A 21,533-nucleotide genomic window follows, 5' to 3' on the forward strand; every position below is an offset into this window, starting at 1 on the left:
CAAGTCACTTCCCTCCCTTTTTCTGATGACCGCGCGAACACATAGGTACTCATTTTCGTATAGGAGGCAAGACAATTATTTGCATCCCTGATTTGTTGGGATACCCGGATTGCATGTGCCATGCAAGGCCGACAGCATATCTGCATGCAGCGGCCAAATCAGTGGAGGCTCACGTAATTGATTTCCAACGCTAAACTAATACCATGGGTAGTATTGTCCCAGATGCTCCAAAAATTGTTGCCTTGGTCACCGAGCTGGAAAAAATGCACCTTAGATAAAGGAACGGAGGAAGTAATTAATAAAATGACTGCATGCATTGCCCAGATGCAGAGGCCGGGGGTGATCCTCCTTCTGTAATAAATAAATAAATATGGAAGGGTGCGATCGCTGGAAGGATCGTAGGGTTGGTTTGGTTTTTTTTTTTTGGCATGGGACGTGTGGGTGTGGTGATGAATTAAAACCGGTGTTGGTTTTCGGAGGGAGGGGGAAAATCGGTGGAAGGGAGATCACGAGATGGGGCATATATCGATCGATGGAAGAGTGGGAAACGAATGAAACCAACGAACGACCTAAGTACCGAGGAGGGATGCTATTCCGCGCGTGCTCGTTGCGACGAGCGATTTCCGACAGGAGCTACGAAATAAACTTTCCATTTTAAATAAGCCAGGATGAAAGATAGAAAAGGAAACACCTCGGCCCCACTAGTTGAAATCATGGGGGAAGATAAAAGTATGGAAGGCACACCCCGGCCCCATCAGTTGTAATAGGGGGGGGGGTTGTGATTTTTTGATGTTGAAGACACATGTGGTGGGCCCCCTTCTCCCTGTCCGAAAGCATGCAACGCCTGAGGCTAATTGCGCGTTGCGAGGCGCGGCCGCGAAGGAGCCTTTTCCAGTACCAAGACATTAGGAGTAGAGATGAAGATCACGCGGATGACATTTTTTTTTAAATCGCTGACATTTTTTTGCGCTACTTTGGTTGAAACCGCGTGACAATTTAACTGTTCGCTGGAAAAACGGTCCGAGCGAACGTTCCCCGGATATTGGCGTTGAAGGAAAACCCCACCGTCCAATGGGCCACGCGATAGATATGACTGGAGCACCCGTCCCCACCGCCAGTTGACCCCCTCTGCTCCGGCGACCCCGATCCCCCGCCCTCCTCCCCCGGGCGGCGAAATGGCGCCGTGTTGCCCTGCCGAATCTACCAAGCCGGCCTTCATCGGGATATTCGGCGCCATCGTCGGCGGATTCGCCGTCTCCGCTGTTTTCTTCCTCCTTTCTTTCTCCTCTATCACCGCCCCCGCGCTCCCCTTCCCGGTCGTCACCGCCACCACCACCAACCTCTCTGCTCTCTCCACCCCCGCCCAGCCGGAGACCATGTACAACCGCCCTATCTGGAAATCCCCGGCTCGGGGGTCGCGGATGCCTTCGCCGCGCGCGTTCCGCCTCACCCGCGACATGGTGCGCGCCCGCGCCCGCGATGGGGTCATCGTCGTCACCTTTGGCAACTACGCCTTCATGGACTTTATCCTCACCTGGGTGCGCCACCTCACAGGCCTCGGGGTAGACAATCTCCTTGTCGGCGCCATGGACACCAAGTTACTCCGGCAACTCTACCTCACGGGCGTGCCCGTCTTCGACATGGGCAGCAGGATGGTCACGGAGGACGTTGGCTGGGGGTCCCCCACCTTCCACAAGATGGGCAGGGAGAAGGTGCTGCTCATCAACGAGCTCCTGCCCTTCGGGTACGAACTGCTCATGTGCGACACGGACATGGTGTGGCTCAAGAACCCGTTGCCATATCTCGCCCGCTACCCCAGTGCGGATCTCCTCACCTCCAGCGACCAGGTCATACCCACAGTCACCGACGACAGCCTGGAGAACTGGAGGGAAGGTAATCTACCCGCACACTGACATGTTGCAGTTACATTTTAGCTTCTAACTCTTTCCTAGCTAAAACTGTTTTTTGTCCCAGACTTAGGCTGCTGTAATAATGGTGATGTGGACCTGTTTTATCAGGCTTCTTTTCTATGAAAATGGAGCCGGGGAGCTCTCCCTGTTATTCTAAAAAACATGTTGCAATTACATTTAAGAATGAATGTCATGAAGAGACATTGGTTTTTGATTTTCATCCGTTGATAAGCTGATAGCAATCTGTCAAAGATGTTGTATCCCACCCGCTAGTACTATCAAAACTGAGCATTACTGAGAAGTGTCTCCTTGCGCTTTTCAGACTATTAAATTAAATGCTGTAAAACTATACTCGTTGCCAAATATGTGGGATCTATTATCTCTCTTGTTACCCCTCGCCCTTGAAATTCAAATGAATTTAGTTCAACCACGAAACTAATATTTCAGTGTTTGTAATCCAAACATTTGATTAAACAAGATTTTGTCGGTGAAAGAAAGGAGGAACTCACTTAGCTAGCTTATTGGAAAATGTCAGCGAATACCTTTTCACACTATATTGGTCTAGTTCGTGTAATACCATTGCTGAAGATATTTGTGCCTGCCAACATATATCATCAAATCCTCAGAGAACAAGGACACAAATTACAATAGTACTCTCATTACAGGGTTTCTCATATCATTACGGAAATGTGCTGCGATTCACCTTAATAAGATTACAGTACCTTCTTTTTTTGTTTAGCATCAGTTACCAGCAATTTGTTTCAGTTTGACATGAGGTATCTTGATGTTTCCGAGTTATAGAGTTTGACACTCGTAACTTAAGGATATAATTCATTGCTATTTGTCCGTGTCCTTATCCACAGTAACTGGGGCATATAATATTGGTATTTTCCATTGGCGACCCACTGAACCTGCTAAAAGGCTGGCAAAAGATTGGAAAGACCTTGTCATATCTGATGATAAGATATGGGACCAGAATGCTTTTAATGATCTCGTACACACAGTTTTTGGACAACCTGTTCAAGGAGAAGATGAACTTGTCTACTCATATGATGGAAAATTGAAGCTTGGAGTCCTACCAGCAAGTATATTCTGCAGCGGCCATACCTACTTTGTGCAGGTAGGAGCATTTTTTGTTTGAGGTTGGTGACTAAGAATCATTTTTTGTTAGTTTCATTTATGTTATTCCATTCTTGGGTATTACTCTTTTGTGCCACCATTTTGTACTTAGAACTCATAGTGCTATTGATATCTAACTGCTCCGTATACTCTTGTTTAATTGACAGGGCATGCATCAGCAGCTTCGGCTAGAACCATATGCCGTGCACACTACTTTCCAGTATGCAGGTACTGAAGGAAAGCGCCATAGATTACGGGAGGCAATGCTTTTCTTTGATCAACCATCTTATTATGACTCACCAGGTTTGTTCACTGCCTATCCCACCATAAATATTACAATAGTCGACCTTCGGAAATAAAGTTCAGGCTAGCAGTTCTTGGTGGTGTGTCCTAGTGTTCGTATGCTTCTTCTGTATATGTGTCATGTGGGACCAGCACTTGAAGCGCATGAACAAGGAGGGTCTCAAATCTGCTTAGCGAGAGGCATTATCTTTAGTTTGCTTGTATGTCAAGTTAGTTAATTATTTCCATAGATAATGATTGTTTTAATTGGAAAATTAAGTTGAATTTGTATCAGCCGGCCCGGCCTTATATATGAAGGGACCTAGGCCTAGTACGTGGGCATCAGAGAATCAATAAAGAAGAAAAGATGAGGCTTGCCTCTAGTTATCCCCAAACCCTAACCTCCCTGCGCCTTCACCGCACAAGGATCTGCACGGATATGCTCTTGTTCCTAGTTACTAGGCCACGCGCGTGCAGGAAGATGGGATCACTGCTGTCCATTGTCCGCGATGATGTGGAGGGCATTGTCAGCAGCAAGTTTGCCGGCCTTGTTGACCAAGTTACTGCCTTGTCTACCGAGACTCTTGAGCTCAAGACCGATCTCTGCAAGCTGATGGAAGACGTGACCAAATTGTGCCAAACACAAGGTGGGCCGAGCGCGACGAAGGCGAGTGAGCTGCTGACTCGTGACAGCAAGCAGTACAACATTGATGATGATGCTTGGCAAGGTGCTCCCAAGTTCTAGAAGCTGAAAATTTCGACCTTCAATGGTTCGAAAAATGTGTTCCCATGGCTAACCCGTGTGGACCAATTTTTCGAAGGGCAGGGCACACCTGAGTGGGGTAAGGTCTGGCTGGCTCATATCAGCTGGCTGGTCACACGGCGCTGTGGTACCACAACTGCAAAATCTCCCACAACGCCCTATCCTGCCCTGTGTTCGCTGAACGCATCACCCACCATTTTGAACCTAAAATCTGAAACACCCAGCTTGGCACAATCAAGAACCTGCAGCAGTCTGATGTGGCAGATGAGTATGAAGAAAAATTTCTCACCCTCATGTGTAGGTGTGAAGGACTCGCTGAGCAGCACAAGGTGGAGTTGTTCGTGGCTGGCCTCCACAATCCCCTCCGGACGGATACACAGCACACACACACACACACAACACAAAGCCTTTAGTCCCAAACAAGTTGGGGTAGGCTAGAGGTGAAACCCATAAGATCTCGCAACCAACTCATGGTTCTGGCACATGGATAGTAAGCTTCCACGCACCCCTGTCTATGGCTAGTTCTCTGGTGATACTCCAGTCCTTCAGATTCCTCTTTATGGACTCCTCCCATGTCAAGTTCGGTCTACCCCGACCTCTCGACATTATCGGCACTCTTTAGCTGTCCGCTATGCACTGGCGCTTCTGGGGGCCTGCGCTGAATATGCCCATACCATCTCAGATGATGTTGGACAAGCTTCTCTTCAATTGGTGCCACCCCAACTCTTATCTCGTATATCATCATTCCGGACTCGGTCCTTCCTTGTGTGGCCACACATCCATCTCAACATGCGCATCTCCGCCACACCTAACTATTGAACATGTCGCTGTTTAGTCAGCCAACACTTAGCGCCATACAACATTGCGGGTCGAATTGCCGTCCTATAGAACTTACCTTTTAGCTTTTGTGGCACTCTCTTGTCACAAAGAATGCCAGAAGCTTGGCGCCACTTCATCCATCCAACTTTGATTCGATGATTCACATCGTCATCGATATGCCCATCCTTCTGCAACATAGACCCCAATTATCTAAAGGTGTCCTTCTGAGGCACCACCTGCCCATCAAGGCTAACCTCCTTCACCTCGTGCCTAGTAGTACTGAAACCACACCTCATGTACTCGGTTTTAGTTCTACAAGTCTAAAACCTTTGGATTCCAAGGTTTGTCTCCATAGCTCTAACTTCCTATTGACCCCCGTCCGACTATTATCTACTAGCACCACATCATCCACAAAGAGCATACACCATGGGGTATCTCCTTGTATATCCCTTGTGACCTCATCCATCACCAGAGCGAGAAGATAAGGGCTCAAAGTTGACCCCTGGTTCAGTCCTATTTTAATCGGGAAGTCATTAGTGTCGCCATCACTTGTCCGCACGCTTGTCACAGCATTATCGTGTTGGGGAACGTAGCATGCAATTTCAAAAATTTCCTACGCTCACGCAAGATCTATCTAGGAGATGCATAGCAACGAGAGGGGGAGAGTGTGTCCACGTACCCTCGTAGATCGAAAGCGGAAGCGTTTGACAACGCGGTTGATGTAGTCGAACTTCTTCTCGTTCCGACCGATCAAGCACCGAACGTACGGCACCTTCGAGTTCTGCACACGTTCAGCTCGATGACATCCCTCGAACTCTTGATCCAGCAAAGTATCGAGGGAGAGTTCCGTCAGCACGACGGCGTGGTGACGGTGATGGTGAAGTAATCCGCGCAGGGCTTCGCCTAAGCACTACGTGAATATGACCGGAGGCGTAAACTGTGGAGGGGGGCGCCGCACACGGCTAACAATTGTTGGTGTGTCTTCTAGCGGTGCACCCCCTTCATATATATAGGTTGGAGGGGAGGAGAGGCAGCCAAGGGGGCGCCACAAGTAGGAGGAATCCTACTTGGTGTCCTCCCAATTCGGCCTACCCCCTTTCCTATTCCTATTCGGAGTAGGAAGGGAAGAGGGGGAAGAGGGAATCCTATTCCCTTCTTTCTGTCCTCCCCCTTTTCTACTCCAATTTGGCCAACCCATATGGGAGGAGCGCACCAGCCCCTAAGGGGCTGGTTTGTCCCCCTCTTGGCCCATTAACGCCCATGTAGTTGCCGGGGGGATGCCCGGAACCCCTTCCGGTGACCCTATATGCACCCGGTACCCCCGGAACACTTTCGGTGTCCGAATACCTCTCGGCCATTTCGAGACTCCTCGTCATGTCCGTGATCTCATCCGAGACTCCGAACAACATGTGGTCACCAAATCACATAACTCATATAATACAAAATCGTCATCGAACGTTAAGCGTGCGAACCCTACGGGTTCGAGAACTATGTAGACATGACCGAGACACTTCTCCGGTCAATAACCAACAGCGGAACCTGGATACATATTGGTTCCTATATATTCTACGAAGATCTTTATCGGTCAAACCGTAATGACAACATACGTTTTTCCCTTTGTCATCGGTATGTTACTTGCCCGAGATTCGATCATCGGTATCTTCATACCTAGTTCAATCTCGTTACCGGCAAGTCTCTTTACTCGTTCCGTAATGCATCATCCCGCAACTAACTCAGTAGTCAGATTGCTTGCAAGGCTTATTATGATGTGCATTACCGAGAGGGCCCAGAGATACCTCTCCGATACTCGGAGTGACAAATCCTAATCTCGATCTATGCCAACCCAACAAACACCTTCAGAGATACCTGTAGAGCATCTTTATAATCACTCAATTACGTTGTGACGTTTGATAACACACAAGGTATTCCTCCGGTATCCGGGAGTTGCATAATCTCATAGTCAAAGGAATATGTATGTCATGAAGAAAGCAATAGCAATAAACCTTAACGATCATTATGCTAAGCTAATGGATGGGTCTTGTCCATCACATCATTCTCCTAATGATGTGATCCCGTTCATCAAATGACAACACATGTCTATGGTTAGGAAACTTAACCATCTTTGATTAACGAGCTAGTCTAGTAGAGGCTTACTAGGGACACCGTGTTTTGTCTATGTATCCACACATGTATCAAGTTTCTGGTTAATACAATTCTAGCATGAATAATAAACATTTATCATGATATAAGAAAATATAAAATAACAACTTTATTATTGCCTCTAGGGCATATTTCCTTCATATCGTACATGTCCTTGATGAGGGTAATGTACTTTGTTGGAACTTTGTGTTTCTCCAAGGCCCACCACATGACATTTCGCGGTATCATCGTAGGCCTTCTCTAAGTCATGAATACCATATGCATGTCCTTCTTTTCCTCCCTGTATCTCTCCATGAGTTGTTGTATCAAGAAAATGGCTTCCATTGTCGACCTCCCAGGCATGAAACCAAACTGATTTTTGGTCACGCATGTCATACTTCTTAAGCGGTGCTCAATGACTCTCTCCCATTGCTTTATTGTATGGCTCATCAGCTTAATTCCACGGTAATTAGTATAACTCTAAACATCCCCCTTGTTCTTGAAGATTGATACTAATATACTCCGTCTCCATTCTTCTGGCATCCCCCTTGTTTGCCTGAAAAATGAGGTTGAAAAGCTTAGTTAGCCATACTATAGCTATGTCTTCGAGGCCTCTCCACACCTCAATGGGGATACAATCAGGGCCCATCGCCTTGCCTCCTTTCATCCTTTTTTAAGCCTCCTTGACTTCTGACTCCTGGATTCACCACACAAAACGCATGCTAGTATCATCAAAGGAGTTGTCCAGTTCAATGGTAGAGCTCTCATTCTCCCCATTGAACAACTTGTCGAAGTACTCCCGCCATCTATGCTTAATCTCCTCGTCCTTCACCAGGAGCCGGTCTGCTTCGTCCTTGATGCATTTGGCTTGGTCAACATCCCTCGTCTTCCTCTCTCGGATCTTGGCCATCTTATAGATGTCCCTTTCGCCTTCCTTCGCGTCTAACCACTGGTAGAGGTCCTCATACGCCCGACCCCTTGGTTCACTCACAGCTTGCTTTGCGGCCTTCTTTGCATCTTGCTGAAATACCCGACCACCTTGGATGATGCCATGGACTAAGCGCACGCTTATGATGAACGGGAGAGCCCAGAGGAAGGCCCTACGAACGGAAGTCTAGCTAAAATTCCCGGCCACCTTGGAGGATGCCATGGACTGAGAGAGGTATGCAATATATAGGTGGCTAGAGGTAAGGGAAGAGCTGCATGCAGGCAAGGCCCGTGGGCACGGGGTGCCCATAGAGCTGATCTTCTCCTTCAACTGCCGAGCACCGTCTTCCGTGCGTTCTTTTTGCTCCTCTTAATGGACTTGGTGTTCCTTCTTCACTCCTTCGTGATGTTCGTCAATGTACCTAATGACACATAGGGTCTCTTTGTGAGGCAGTAGACAAGTCTCATCTAAATGCATATGGAGCTCGAAGAGGAGCGAGTTCACCTCGCTTTTAATGGCACGTGTGTGAGCTCTTGTCAAAGGTCCACTTGAAGGTGTAGGTGTTGGTGTAGGATCCATGGCGATGTCCATGGGGTGCTTCGCATCATCTCCCCCCTCCTCTTGTGGAAGACCCACTCTCGGATAAAAAACGACATCACCATGGTAAGGGACTAAGTCGGTGACATTGAACATGTCACTCACGGAGTACTTGTCGATCTTATGGGCGTTGTTGTTTATCCTTTCTAGCACCTTGAAGGGCTATCGGCTCAGGGTAGAAGCTTGGACTTGCGTTGTTTCGGGAAATGATCCTTTCGAAGTATCTCCAGGGTTGAACACCATGGGCTTCTTGTTGGTGTTGATCTTGGATGTATGCCTTTGCACTTGACGCTCGATGGTGTGCCTTGTGTCTTCATGCATCTTCTTCATGAAGATCGCCCGAGCACTTGCGTCAATATTGGTGCGCTCTTGTAGTGGAAGCGGATGTCCAATGGCGACAAAGGATTTAAGCCATAAACAGCCTCAAAAGGGGACTTCATCATCGTCGAGTGTCTTGCGCGGCTGTAGGCGAACTCGGTGATGGGCAAACACTCTTCTACCTCCTTGATGTTCTTCTTGATGAGTACTCAAAGTAGGGTAGATAGCATGCGGTTGACGGCCGCCATTTGGCCATCGGTTTGAGGATAATATGCCGAAGAGAACAAGAGCTTGATTCCTAACTTGGTGCAGAGGGTCTCTTCCAAAAGTAACTCCAGAACTTGACGTGGCAGTCGGAGAAGATTGTCTTTGGCACTCCATGTGTATGCAAGATGTCTCCGTTCTTGAGGTGTTGAACTTGCCATTGTATTTCTTTGGTCTCCTCAGGGTTCGGTAGGGGTGTGCCAGGGATGAGGTCAATGCGGTGTTTGATCCCTTGTAGAGGAGGTAGTCTCGGTGGTGCTCAAAGGGAAACACATCCTCAAATTCTCGCAAAACATTTGACAAAGCACTAGGAAGATGTTGTGAGTTGTTAGTCATAATGACCTCATATTTGTACAGGAGTACAAAGTGAAGAACATGTGATGGGCGCTCAGTCACTTCCCTCATCTTTGTTGGTGGCTCAGAGAACTACATCTTTTTGACCACTCATCATGGAGGTACCCATTTTTGGCTTGTGACACTCGCTCACTTTATGGTGGTTCCAAATCTTCTTTATGATGGCTTGAAGATTGGTGTCTGTCGGTTGTGACTAGACTTGGGGTCGTAGGTCGAAGCACATAGTCCTTGCCCTTCCACTTGAAACTATAATGGTTTGTGCGTCCATTATGAATTACTCAGTGGTCATATTGCCATGGACGTCCCAATAGAAGATGAAATACGAGCATGGGAACTACATCACATTTCAATGTGTCTTCATAGGCGCCGATCTTGAAAGATACTTCCACGGTGTGCTCCACTTGTATGGTGTCAGAAGTCCCTCAACCATTGAACCTTGTATAGGGCGCGGGTGCTTCTTCTTGATAAGATGCAATTTGGAACAAAGCTCTTGACTAGCCAAATAAAGGCAACTTCCTCTATCGGTTATGACTTTGATTGATCTTCCTTATATGCCCGCTTTGGTATGGAAGATATGGCATTGTTGGTCATCTTAGTTTGTTGAAGTGTCAAAATCTTTGAGACAACAAGAGCCGGGCTCGAATCATTGTCACAAATGACTTGACCATCTTCCGCATCATTTATTTGGCGGTGCATAGCCACATGATCCAGTGCTTCTAATTCATCTTCGCTTAGTTATACCTGCCATCCATGTTGAGGATCATTGTTCTTGTAGGACACTCGAATGTTTTGTGGCGACTTCGAGTAAGAGCCTCACATGTGAAGCATTATATGCAACTTGTTTTGTCAGTGGAGTCTGTTGGAATAATTGTAGTTCATGAAGCGCGGGGCTTGAAGGAGCTTGCTGTAGTAGGTGGACGACTTGAGTTAGTCGCTGGTGGCCTTGAATTTGGTGTCACACTACTAGCGGGTGTAGCTCGAGTGTATGGTGCCGCACTTGGAGAAGCTTGAGTATTGTTGGCACCAAAGTTTCTTCAAGGATAGGCGGAGAACTTGGAGTACTTGATATCATCTTGCACTTGTTGTTTTGCCTTTGATGCTTGATGTGCGATCTCGAGAAGGTTGGAGTGTGGTTAAAAGTCCACAATCTTCTTTATTAGATAGTTGAGACCATTGAGGAATCTTGCCATAGTTTGCTCCTCGTCTTCCTTCACATTGGCTCATATCATCGCAATCTCCATTTCCTTGGTAGTATTCTTCTATGGACTTTATGCGTTGCTTGAGATCTTGCAACTTCTTGTAGAGATCCCACGTGTAATGTGTAGGCACAAATCTTGCTCTGAATAACTTGCTTCATGGCATCCCAAGTGGCGATAGAAGGTTCGCCTTGTTCTTGTCATCGTTCAGTGGCTTGCTCCCACCGAATGAGGACATACTCATCAAACTCGAGTGAAGCCATTGCTATCTTCTTCGCTTCATCAAAGTTGTGGAGGCGAAAGATTTTGTCCACTTCAAGTGCCCATGAGAGGTTCCTCCGGGGAACTTTGGCATATTGAACTTGAGCTTGCCAAATCGTTCTCCACCTTCTTGATTGTTGTGAGGTTGGCGTTGCTCTTGACGCGGAGGAGGTCGAAAGTCTTCACGCTCCTCATGATGTGCTTGATGTGGGAAACGAGGTGCGTTCCTATACGCCTTATTTCATGGCGTTCCTTGATGCGAGCCTCTTCATCTTGGTGCTCTTCGCATGCTCTCCGGTTGCGCTCTTGGAGGTTGTAGGTAGCGTCACAGGGAGCTTGGTGCGCTAGATTAGCTTGCTCCACACGGCGTTCTTCTTGCCGGTGTGCCTGACGTTCTTCATCTTGATGAAGACGGCTTTCTTGTTGTCGACGTCTTTCATCATCTTCACGCGATTGGCGATTGAAGGCATCTTGATGCTCTTGCTCTTCGCAACGTCGGTCACGCTCAAGAATGTACCCTTGTAACCCGTTGCCATGGAAATGATTTGGAGCTTGAGGGTCTTCACGGTCGTCACGTAGATGATAACGGTGTCGTGTGAACTTGCGCTGGATGGTAGCTCGGATGAATGTCGACTTGAACGCCTTCTTGACGATGAAGATGAGGAAGACTTGAAATGTTCATCTTGGCATCGAAGACTACGAATGCGCTCATGCAAGATTGCATTGGCGTTATTCATTGCTCGTTGAAGTCCGAAGTGGTGTGACTTGGTGACGAGTTGATTGGCGTCTTCGTGGTCATCAAAGACCGGAGTAAGTAGGGATTGAAAAGAACAATACTAAAGTTACCTCTTCCCGAAGTTGAGAATGGATTAAGTGATCTCTCACTATGGAATGCGAAAAGAGTGCAATTGGTACTGAATCTTGTCAATCTCACACCTACACAACAAGGCTTGTAAGAGTAGTTTGGTGAGGATTAGTGGCACAAAGTCATGCAAATTGAGGTCCAAGATATTGTAAAAGTTGAAATCAATTCGAAGGACTCAAAATGCCAAGCAATAGATCATAAATGTATAGGAGATGATCAATAGGAACGCACACGGTGGGATAATGGGGCTTGTGCATCAAGAAATGGGCATATAAAATTGGGCCTAGCGAAGACTAGCTCTTGCTGCACAAACACAAGGAGAGACGCTAGCTTGATTGCTCTCGTGGTCTGGATTTGCACTTGTGCACTGACCTACAAGAACAATGCAACATTTTTCTATACCACTTCTCCGTGCCAATGGGTGAAAAGCTTGCCAAAGGTTAAAAGCTTTCTTTTGTATCTTTCTTTGGTCTCTCTCTCTCTCTCTCTCTCTCTCTCTCTCTTTGATATTTCGTCCTTTACCACTTTCCTTGATGCTCGAGCAAATATGCGAGACAAGTATTTAAGATATGCACGGAGTAACTTAGAACATAGAAGATGATGTACTATCACTATGGTGCACAAGTCACGAGGCCCAACAATTCTCAAATAGGTAGTTATCACTAGAATGGTGGGCTATCAAGTTCAATGGCATGGGAAGATAGTGGTTAACAGAATATATACCTTCGTTGAGGTCGAAGGGTAACTGTCCTTGCTTCCAGTGTTCGTGTTAAATGATGGAAATGGTCGATGTAGTGGTACACGGTTTCCAGTATGTTGGCGAAGATGCCGCTGCACCAATGGCAAATATGCCACACAGAAGGTGAAGGCGCCGACTCTTTAGGGGGCCGTCCGCACGGGGTCTCCAGGGCTCATGTGCATGGGGGGGGGGGGGGGGGGTCGTGCGCACGGTACAAGGCCGTCGGCACGGGGGCTCGGTGGCTGTACAAATTCAAGATGGAAAGAAATTTTTTCGGCCAAAGCAACACAAAGGAGGCCAGATCCACTTGCCAAATACCAAATCCATGGATTGATATCAACAAAAACTCACAAGGAACAACAAATTGCAAGAAATTGGTATGGCTATTCTTTGTGGGGAATTTTCGAATTTAGGTAAGAACAAACAAAATTAGGCTAGAAAGGTGAAAGGGAGGGCCCCAAATTGTGACAACCAAAGCTCATGATACCAGGGTGATGTAGGGCCAGGCCAAGCCCTAGGTTGCCAAATCTTTCATAACTTGGAGATGGATCAAGAGGAACAAACGGAACCACAAGAACAAACACCAAAAGACGAGATCTAATCACACATGTTCTCTCTCCACAAATCCACACAAGATGCATAAGATCCATAAACAACTAGAGGAACAAGTAGCTAGGGTAAGTTTTTCCCAAATCCACTAGGGAGATGAGGTCTTGATAGGGTAGTCTTCTCCAAATCCACAAGAGGAAGAGGATGTTATGAATCCAAGAGGATCTTTTCCAAAGGAGGCCTTGGACTTCAAAGGAGTGATAGATGAGTAAAGCCCTCTCTACCTTGGTCTATTATGCTTTGCTAACCCTAACAAATGAGAGAGGTACGAAATGTATAGGTGGCTGGAGGTAAGGGATGAGCTAGGGGGTACAAGGGGCATTTCCCATATTTGCACGCAGGCAAGGCCCGTGTGCACGGTGTAAAGGGGCCGTGCGCACGGGGGTTTTGTGGGCACGGTACAAGCCCCGTGCGACACCCAAAAAACGTTCGGGGTGTCCAATAGCTGTAGCGGTGGCCCGTGCGCACGATGTCCAGGACCCTGTGGGTACGGGTGTCCAGAGAGTTGATGCCCCGTGCACATGGGGTCTGGGGCCTCGTGGGCACGGGGTGTCCAGAGAGCTGATCTTCTCCTCCAGCTGCTGGGCACTGTCTTCCGTGCGTTCTTCTTGCTCCTCTTCATGGACTTGGTGTTCCTTCCTCGCTTCTTCGTGATGTTCATCAATTTACCTAATGCCACATAGGGTCTCTTTGTGAGGTACTCCCTCTGTCCCATAATATAAGATCGTTTTTCAAGCTAACAAAAAACGATCTTATATTGTGGGACGGAGGGAGTAGTAGCCTAGTCTCATCTAAATGTATATGGAGCTCGAAGAGGAGTGAGTTCACCTTGCTTTCAGTGGCATGTGTGCGAGCCCTTGTCAAAGGTCCACTTGCAACCTGGCCCAGGCTCGGTCATTGTCCGTCCATATTGCTACCCCACCATCCAAAGGTATGAGATTGAGTGCCAGTGCGCGGAGATGTTTGAGCCCTTGACTGATCTGCCATAGCCACTCTGAGTTCTCGTCCATGCTCTTGGTGGAAGCCCGACAAGTTGTGCCGTTTCTGCGTGGACTACTGTGCCAAGTTCGTCACCAAGCTTGACCTTTACTCAGGCTGCCACTAAGTCCGCATGCATCTCGATGATGTCCGCAATTTCACACACATGAACGCTTGTTTGAGTTCCTCGTCATGCTTTTGGCTTGATGAACGCATCGTTGACATTCCAAGCTCTCATAAACAAAGTGCTGTGGCCTTCTTACGCCACTTCGTGCTTGTCTTTGTCAATGATATTTTGATATTTAGTCCATCTTGGGCTGATCAGTTTCGGCATGTTCGCAGTGTTGCAACTTTTACAGCAGCACGAGCTCTTGCTCAAATAGTCCAAGTGCACATACGGTGCAACATCTGTTGCATACCTGGGCCACGTCATGTCAGCCGACAATGTTGTGATGGACTGTAGCAAGGTGCAAGCGGTGGTGGACTGGCCAATACCCAAGGCAGTGCGGGCACTTCTCGGCTTCCTTGGCTTCGCGGGGTACTACAGGATATTCATCCAAAACTTGGGCACCACCGCGACACCCCTCAGAAAGCTCCTCAAGAAGGAGGGTTACTGCTGGTCCATGAAGGCCGACACTGCCTTTTAAGCCCTCAAGACGACATTGCCTATAACATCATTTTTGCACATGCCAGACTTCAGCTGTGACTTCATTGTTGACGTTGCTTTTATTAATATTGTTAGGCTTCATTGGATGGTGCATTTCCCACTGCATAGATAATATTTTTTTACCTCATTCCAATTTTATCATGCCCATATAGTATGCGGTCTCATGTTGCAGGAGGTTTCCTATCATTTAGGCCTAATATTCCCAAACGAATGCTGTTAGATGGTGCCCATACCGTTGAATCTCATTTTGCGTTGGTCAATTACCAGGTATCTTCTGGCATATCTATATTTCACCAATTTTATGGGTGCACTTCTATTGGTAAAAGTTGTCTGTTTACTATCTGAGGAGTCACTTGCTTGAAACTCTTCAGATGAAGCAAATAAGAACGGCGTTGGCTATGGCTTCCTTGTTAAAGCGGACCCTGGTCAGTGAAGTTTCTTTTTGATGCTACTCAGGTTTGATTGAACAAAACCGAATAGTTCAGGGCTTATAGTGTGAACCTTTTATAGCATTATCTTGTTTGTTGAGCTTTGTGCAAGCATGTGAATCATCCTTTTCTGACCACTTTTGGTACTTTTAGGTAATGCCTCCATTATGGTGCAGGCTTGATAGGATGTGGTTTGGGCATCCTGGAGTTATGGAAGGCACAATGACTAGACAACCTTTTCTCTGTCCAATGGATCATGTATTTGAGGTAATTACTCGAGGAACAAAAATCGTTTCTCATGGTTTTATTTATACCTGTATGAATTCTGTCAGGAAGGTACCTATTGCCCTTTATCATTTTGTATGCTATGTTTAACTACCCTTATGTAACTAGTTGCTGTAAGAGTTACAGTTTCAGACAGCTTGTCACAAATAGGTTCATCTGTTGGTCAACTGAACTGAGTAATTAAAAGAGTAAAAAAAATATAATTTTAAGTGAAATTGTATCATGTGATGACATGACAGTTCGGTATAGATGACGTAGAAGGTCGCTCAGAAGTATTTGCCCAAAAGCAGGATAGTTCTACAATCCTGTCTTCTGGATTTGGAGAACTTGATTTTAGGAATGCCTTCTTTTGTGATCTGGTGAACTACTCATATATGGCTGCCTCTGGCGGTCAAATGACCTGTATTATCCTTCACACTTTGCCGCAAACAAATTTGTATGACTATCAGGCAAGAATATAACAGCTTTCACGGTAGCTGCTCAATTGGTTTCTACTTTTCATTTTACAAATACTTCCTCTGTAAAGAAGGCATTTTACATAAGTTTGTGTCTTCACACTACAGAATTTCGCACCATTTTTTGTTGAACCCAATCCGAAGATACTATTTTAATCTTTCAATCAGTCATCATCGAGGGTCTATCATTGTAAAAAGCCTTTGATTATTATGTCTACAAATGTGGAAGTGCAATATATTCTTTGGAGGCATGCTAAATATTGTTGAACAGAGAAAGTGTTGATAGAACATAGTGCTTTCAACCAAACCAGTTGACAATAGAGTGAAATAAAGTTGGTTGTACTTGACATGATAGATAGGGCAGACAAGTGCAGTGAGCACTACAGGATGTCTATAAAGTGGTTTGTAACAGTTGATATATCTGGGGACATGTCTCTTCAGTTTGAACTTTGGAGAAGAAATATACTCATACGCTAGCCTTGCTTGTGAGTTGAATTAGAGCAACTCTATCAGATTCCCTAAATTCAGAGCCTTTAAAACCAAGCACCCTTTAAATTTTTATTAAGGTTGCTGTGCAATCGCGCAAACTCAGACACCCTAAAAAAACAGCCTTTATATTGCTTCTGCCATACCGGATCCATTTGTCACTGAGGTTGGCTTTTCCCATTTGTAACCTCCGTTCCGCCATTGAATCTGCACATCGTAAACTCCTGCACCGGGCCTGCAAGTGTCCCCTCTGGGTGAGCAGCTCCTTGAGCGCGGTGGTGTGAACAAATCCCGGCCTGCACGAGCTCTTTGACACTCTCAGCGTCGCAGCCCAAGCGCGCACACCGTGATGTCATGTCCCTCCTTGAGAAGGCTGAGCAAGGGTGATATGATGTCCTTCGATGATGAGCTTCCTACCCCGCCCGTGAAAACCCAGAACAGCCCACCCTGAACAATGGCATCCATCTACGCCAGCCTCTACACACCGCCTCCGGTCAGCTTCCCCGGGAGGTGCGCTCAGCGGCGTTGTCCCAACTGCGCTCCCCCGGTAGCGCCAATGCGCTCAACACTGTCTACTCCCATCTGGTGCCCCTTGTCACCATCCCGCCGCTCGGTTCCAGCGTGTACTACTGCCAAAGCCACGTCCCTACCAACTTCGCCGCCATGCAGCTTGCAGAGCCACCACCACACCGTTGGTTCCTCATCAGGTCTTCCTCCCGGCGCGGGGGGGGGGGGGGGGGGGGGGGGGGCGGTGAAGATGTACCACATGGTGTGGTAGCGGCAATGGGGCAAGTGGGCTGCGGAGATCCGGCTCGCTAGAACTGGATGTGCGTGTGGCTCAGCATCTGCCACTTGCCGGAGATGGCCGCCCAGGCCTATGACCGCTCCGCCGGTGCTTTAATATTGCTGGGAGGTGGGAAAAGGGGAGGAGCACGCTCGTGGGGGGGGGGGGGGGGGGGGGGTATCAACGCTAGTCTGGCGGTGGAGATCGCGAATAGCCACGGGCGGGAGGTGACATTTCCCTCGTGCCAAAATCTGGTAGACTTGCTTCTATATGGTACTCCCTCTGTTCCAAATTAATTAAAATTCTAAGATTGTCCAAAGTCAATCTTTTAAAGTTTGACCAAATCTATGAAAAATCTGCCAAGACTACAACATTAAATATTTATAATACAAATCTTTATTTTATAAAGAATCTAATGAAACTAATTTGGTGTTGCAGATGTTAATATAGACTTGGTCAAACTTCAGTAAGTTTAACTTTGGACAAACCTAGAACTTATATTAATTTGGAACGGAGGGGGTATCTAACTTATTTTTGTACATCAACCATGAAGCAACATTTTCCTACTTCAGCTCAGTGATTTACATGTATAGGTACATGTTATGCTGAAGGACTTGCCTGAGGAGGAATTTGGGCCACGTATTGATTTCAGAGAATACACATTTCTTGAGAATCCATCATTGCCTAAACAGGTAACACTATGCTCTTTGCAGGCATTTCACCTTTATCCGGAAACAAGATGGCTTGTTCCCTAATAGTTTCTGTTTGGAGTATTAATTTAGGTGAAAGAGTCGTTTCTTGAGGTGCGGCTCTGCAATGAGCATAGCACCAGATGCTCCACAGCCAATGGAACCAATAAACACAGAGCCCTTCTATTGCCAAGGAATAGCACCGAACAAATGGTAAATTATGAGGAACCTACTGTTGTGTCTGGTTTCAGTTCAGCGCAACACATCATTCACTTGGTCACACTTGTCACATTGTAAAATGTCCCATATGTTTCCTTTAATCTTGTTTGATTTAGTTGCTCCCAATCAACTCCTTTACGAATTGTTATTTTCCTTTCTAGGAGAGCTATGCATTCTGTATGCATATGCATAGATCAGTCATCTAAAATAATATGAAAACAAGGCAAAAGCTAATATAAAATTGAAGCAAATAAATTAATGCATTTCCTGCTAACTCGCGATTACTGCTATAATTTCAAGGTGTGCCGATATGGGTTTTCTGTTTCAGTATCAGTCCATCAGTGAGGAAAGTGGCATACATATTTTTGTAAAGAAGTAAATATAAAGGTGTACAGAGATTGATACACCTAACATTCCTGTAGATACAAACTGGGAGTCCTAAGATATATAATGAACAAAATCTATTACAGGGTTTAATTAAGAGCTTTATGCTGAAGCCCCCCCCCCCCCCCCCCCCCCCCCCCACCCCCCTATTTTTTTGCAGCTTTTGGATGTCTTTTCATCGTATAAGAATATCAAGATCATACATTTCTCGTCTATGGTTGATGGCTTCAGAGGTTTTGCTGATGCGGTAAGCTGCTGATCATTTACCTCAGTTTTGATTAAATTTCTGGATGAAAGTCTGCACTCTTAAATTTTATCTAATTACGAAAAACCAGGCTGTGGAGACGCAGTTTCGGAATCGTGTGAAGAGGTATACAGGAATATGGTGTTGTGTTGAGTTCCGTGAAATTGGGCACATATACTATGACATGTACTGGGATGATAAACCAGGTTGGAAGCCACACCCCCCACAGAATAGGGAAGAGGACCATCCACCTTGGGCCTGAATTTTGAGGTCGGACAATAGATCAACCATGAAAAGGGATGACATTCTGTGATGAAGGCAAGATAGGTCACACATTACTGCAGGTTCATTTTTAACTCCAGAGCAGGCTGCTCCTATCCGTTGGTAAAAAATGCTTACTCGAGAAAACATTTAACTTCCAGTTTTGTAGGCCTGTTCTGTAGATTAATTCACTACTGTTCAGTCTGCCCCTTGACCTGTACTTCTTATCACATATGTCCAGAAAAGTTTTCATGATATAGCGTGAGACAACATTTAAGGTAATGATTTGACTAAAAAAGCATGGCATCATGTTCATAGCCCTCTCAGGCTCTTCATACTGAAGATAACTACAGTTGGCTGTGTTTCCCCTGTTCTCGTGTTTTGGATGCGCTCTGAGACGTCGATCGTCCATGTAAAGGCACATTGTCCATTTTAAGGCACACGGTTGAAGATAACGTTTCGCTTGTTGGGGAACTCTCTTCGTCATCCATCATCCATGGAACGGCTGTCCTTCGTTCCCGGGTCACTGCTATTTTGACTAAGTTTGTTTAGCTTTTCAACCACTCTCTGTGTGTAAGGGCTATAAAGCCCCCATTTCTCCTTAGAGGGCATGTGATTTGTAATCGGGTTGTAACCCTAGCCGCCGGTGGTGAGCTTTACCTACTTTCCCATTCTAGAACTCGGTCCACAATTTCTCTCTGAATGTTTGAATACGAGAAATGCGACACACGGAGGGGAGGATTACGGGACTCACGGACTAGCAAACGTGGGAGATTAGGATTGGAGAAGAGGGGAGGATGGGCCCCATCCCGGCTGAATGGGAGAGAGATTAGTTAGAGAGAAAATCCGTAAAGCCTTGAATACAAGTGCTAACTTCAATTGTTGGTAGCTATGTTGTCGGGGTGGGTGAGATGCGAGTGATTCATTAATGCAAATCACGGGTGGAGTAGTGGGTTGCAGGCGATGTTGTAGCTGTAATTGTATTGTAACATCCTGGTTTGGGTTCTATACCAACCCCCTCTTTCTATGAAATATGATAAGCACATTCGTGCGTATTTGAGATTTTTTTGAGGTTGGGATCTCTCGTAAAATCCGTGCTCGAGCTCCGGTTGAGGCGGCGGAGATCTTTCGGTGGTGGCCGGAGAGGCGTTGTTCAGGTGTAGTTAGTCCTTCAGTCTGGTTGCTGGAGAACAATTCTTTGGTAGTAAAATTCCAGCCCTTGATTTCTGATCGTGCATCGCCGGCGGCGGGCGAAGGTGGCGGTGCAGGCGGCAACCCTCCCAACCCAGCCATATTGTCTCTAACAAGGTACTCTATCTGATGCGGAGCATCCTATGGCCATTCCTATGGACCTATCTACACCTCTCCAAGTGTTAAGTGGATCGATGACACGAGCATGTGCAAGAGCTCTCGAGATCGAGGTGACATCTCTCCTTAGTGATATGTGTGATTAGGTATGGCCCACGTGAGACATGGCTACTACCTAAAGCCGAAATGATATGTATGATTAGGTATGAAGAACACCCCCTCGGAGATGCTCGTGACGACGGACAAGTCCCCAAGTGCATGGATGAAGGAGCATGGCGGAAGGAACCGGAGAAGGTCTACATGCCTCGGACATCCGGCCCTTGGAGATGTCAACCACAGCAGCAGCTCGGCTGAAGACCACCTACAGGCATCGGACATCCGGCCCAGCCCCGGACATCCGGCCCGACCAGCCCGGACATCCGGCCCAGCCCCGGAAATCCGCCCCCTTTAATACAGAGAGCACCCAAAACTTGCCCCTGCCAGCCCGGACATCTGGCCCCAGTGCCGGACATCCGGCCCCTCCTGCCTGCGTGCAGTGTATCTAGGCCGAGGCCCATGTACCCCTTCGCCCCCTAGACTATATATACTCTTCCTCTACCTACGTTTTAGGGTTAGCATTGTGATAGCTCATTTTGGAGATAAAGCTTTGCTGATCCACTTGTACCTACTCCGTTGGAGACCAAGGCCTCCTAGGAGAAGGTCCCCCAAGTGGATTAAAAAACCCCTTGTGGGAAGATCCTCATTTGTTGGATTTGGACCCTTGCTACCTCTTTGTGTATGTGGATCTAGCACAATTGTGGTTGGATCAAGTCTATTTGAGAGTTCTTGTATTTCTCTTTGATTTACCCTCTTTCCCCCTCCAAGTGTGAAAAGATCAACCTATTAGGGTTCCACCCTACATCATCTTGGATTAGAGCCACGTTGATTCACAACTTGGAGTTCTCCCCCTTCGATTTCTAGCCCCAATTTTGTGTGTTTTCGACCAATTTCGAAAATCCCCATAAAAAACAGTCTCGAATTTTTTTGTGATTTGTTGGTTTGATGATGTTTTGTTGGATTTGATCCATGGATTTGCTGTGTTACTAGTGAATCTAGCTTCCCTTCACTTTTGCCCAATTTCCATCCACGAAATTCCATGAATTTTGCCCCGAATTTTTCTTTTTCCACCCAGTTCATCGAGTT

General features: G+C 46.7%; 1 protein-coding gene across 1 annotated transcript; it reads left to right on the plus strand.

The window, feature by feature from the left end:
• The first annotated feature begins 1,082 nt into the window (after positions 1-1,082).
• On the plus strand, positions 1,083-19,407 carry LOC109743573 (arabinosyltransferase XEG113). Its single transcript, XM_020302673.4, has 10 exons — positions 1,083-1,893; positions 2,774-3,030; positions 3,197-3,332; positions 14,981-15,075; positions 15,180-15,233; positions 15,390-15,503; positions 17,840-17,938; positions 18,029-18,148; positions 18,699-18,785; positions 18,874-19,407. Exons 1-10 carry the CDS (start codon positions 1,176-1,178, stop codon positions 19,042-19,044), a joined length of 1,851 nt encoding a protein of 616 aa, XP_020158262.1. The 5' UTR covers positions 1,083-1,175; the 3' UTR covers positions 19,045-19,407.
• Positions 19,408-21,533: the final 2,126 nt, after the last annotated feature.

The sequence above is a fragment of the Aegilops tauschii genome, chromosome 4 (assembly GCF_002575655.3).
Source record: "Aegilops tauschii subsp. strangulata cultivar AL8/78 chromosome 4, Aet v6.0, whole genome shotgun sequence".
NCBI classification, from domain to species: domain Eukaryota; kingdom Viridiplantae; phylum Streptophyta; class Magnoliopsida; order Poales; family Poaceae; genus Aegilops; species Aegilops tauschii.

What these genes read in the sequence shown, in the direction of transcription:
- LOC109743573 (XM_020302673.4), top strand. Translation starts at nt 1,176, where the DNA reads ATGGCGCCGTGTTGCCCTGCCGAATCTACCAAGCCGGCCTTCATCGGG. An exon ending in ATCTTATTATGACTCACCAG is followed by an intron (nt 3,333 to 14,980) that starts GTTTGTTCACTG and finishes CTCATGTTGCAG; the next exon opens with GAGGTTTCCTATCATTTAGG. An exon ending in GGAATAGCACCGAACAAATG is followed by an intron (nt 18,149 to 18,698) that starts GTAAATTATGAG and finishes ATTTTTTTGCAG; the next exon opens with CTTTTGGATGTCTTTTCATC.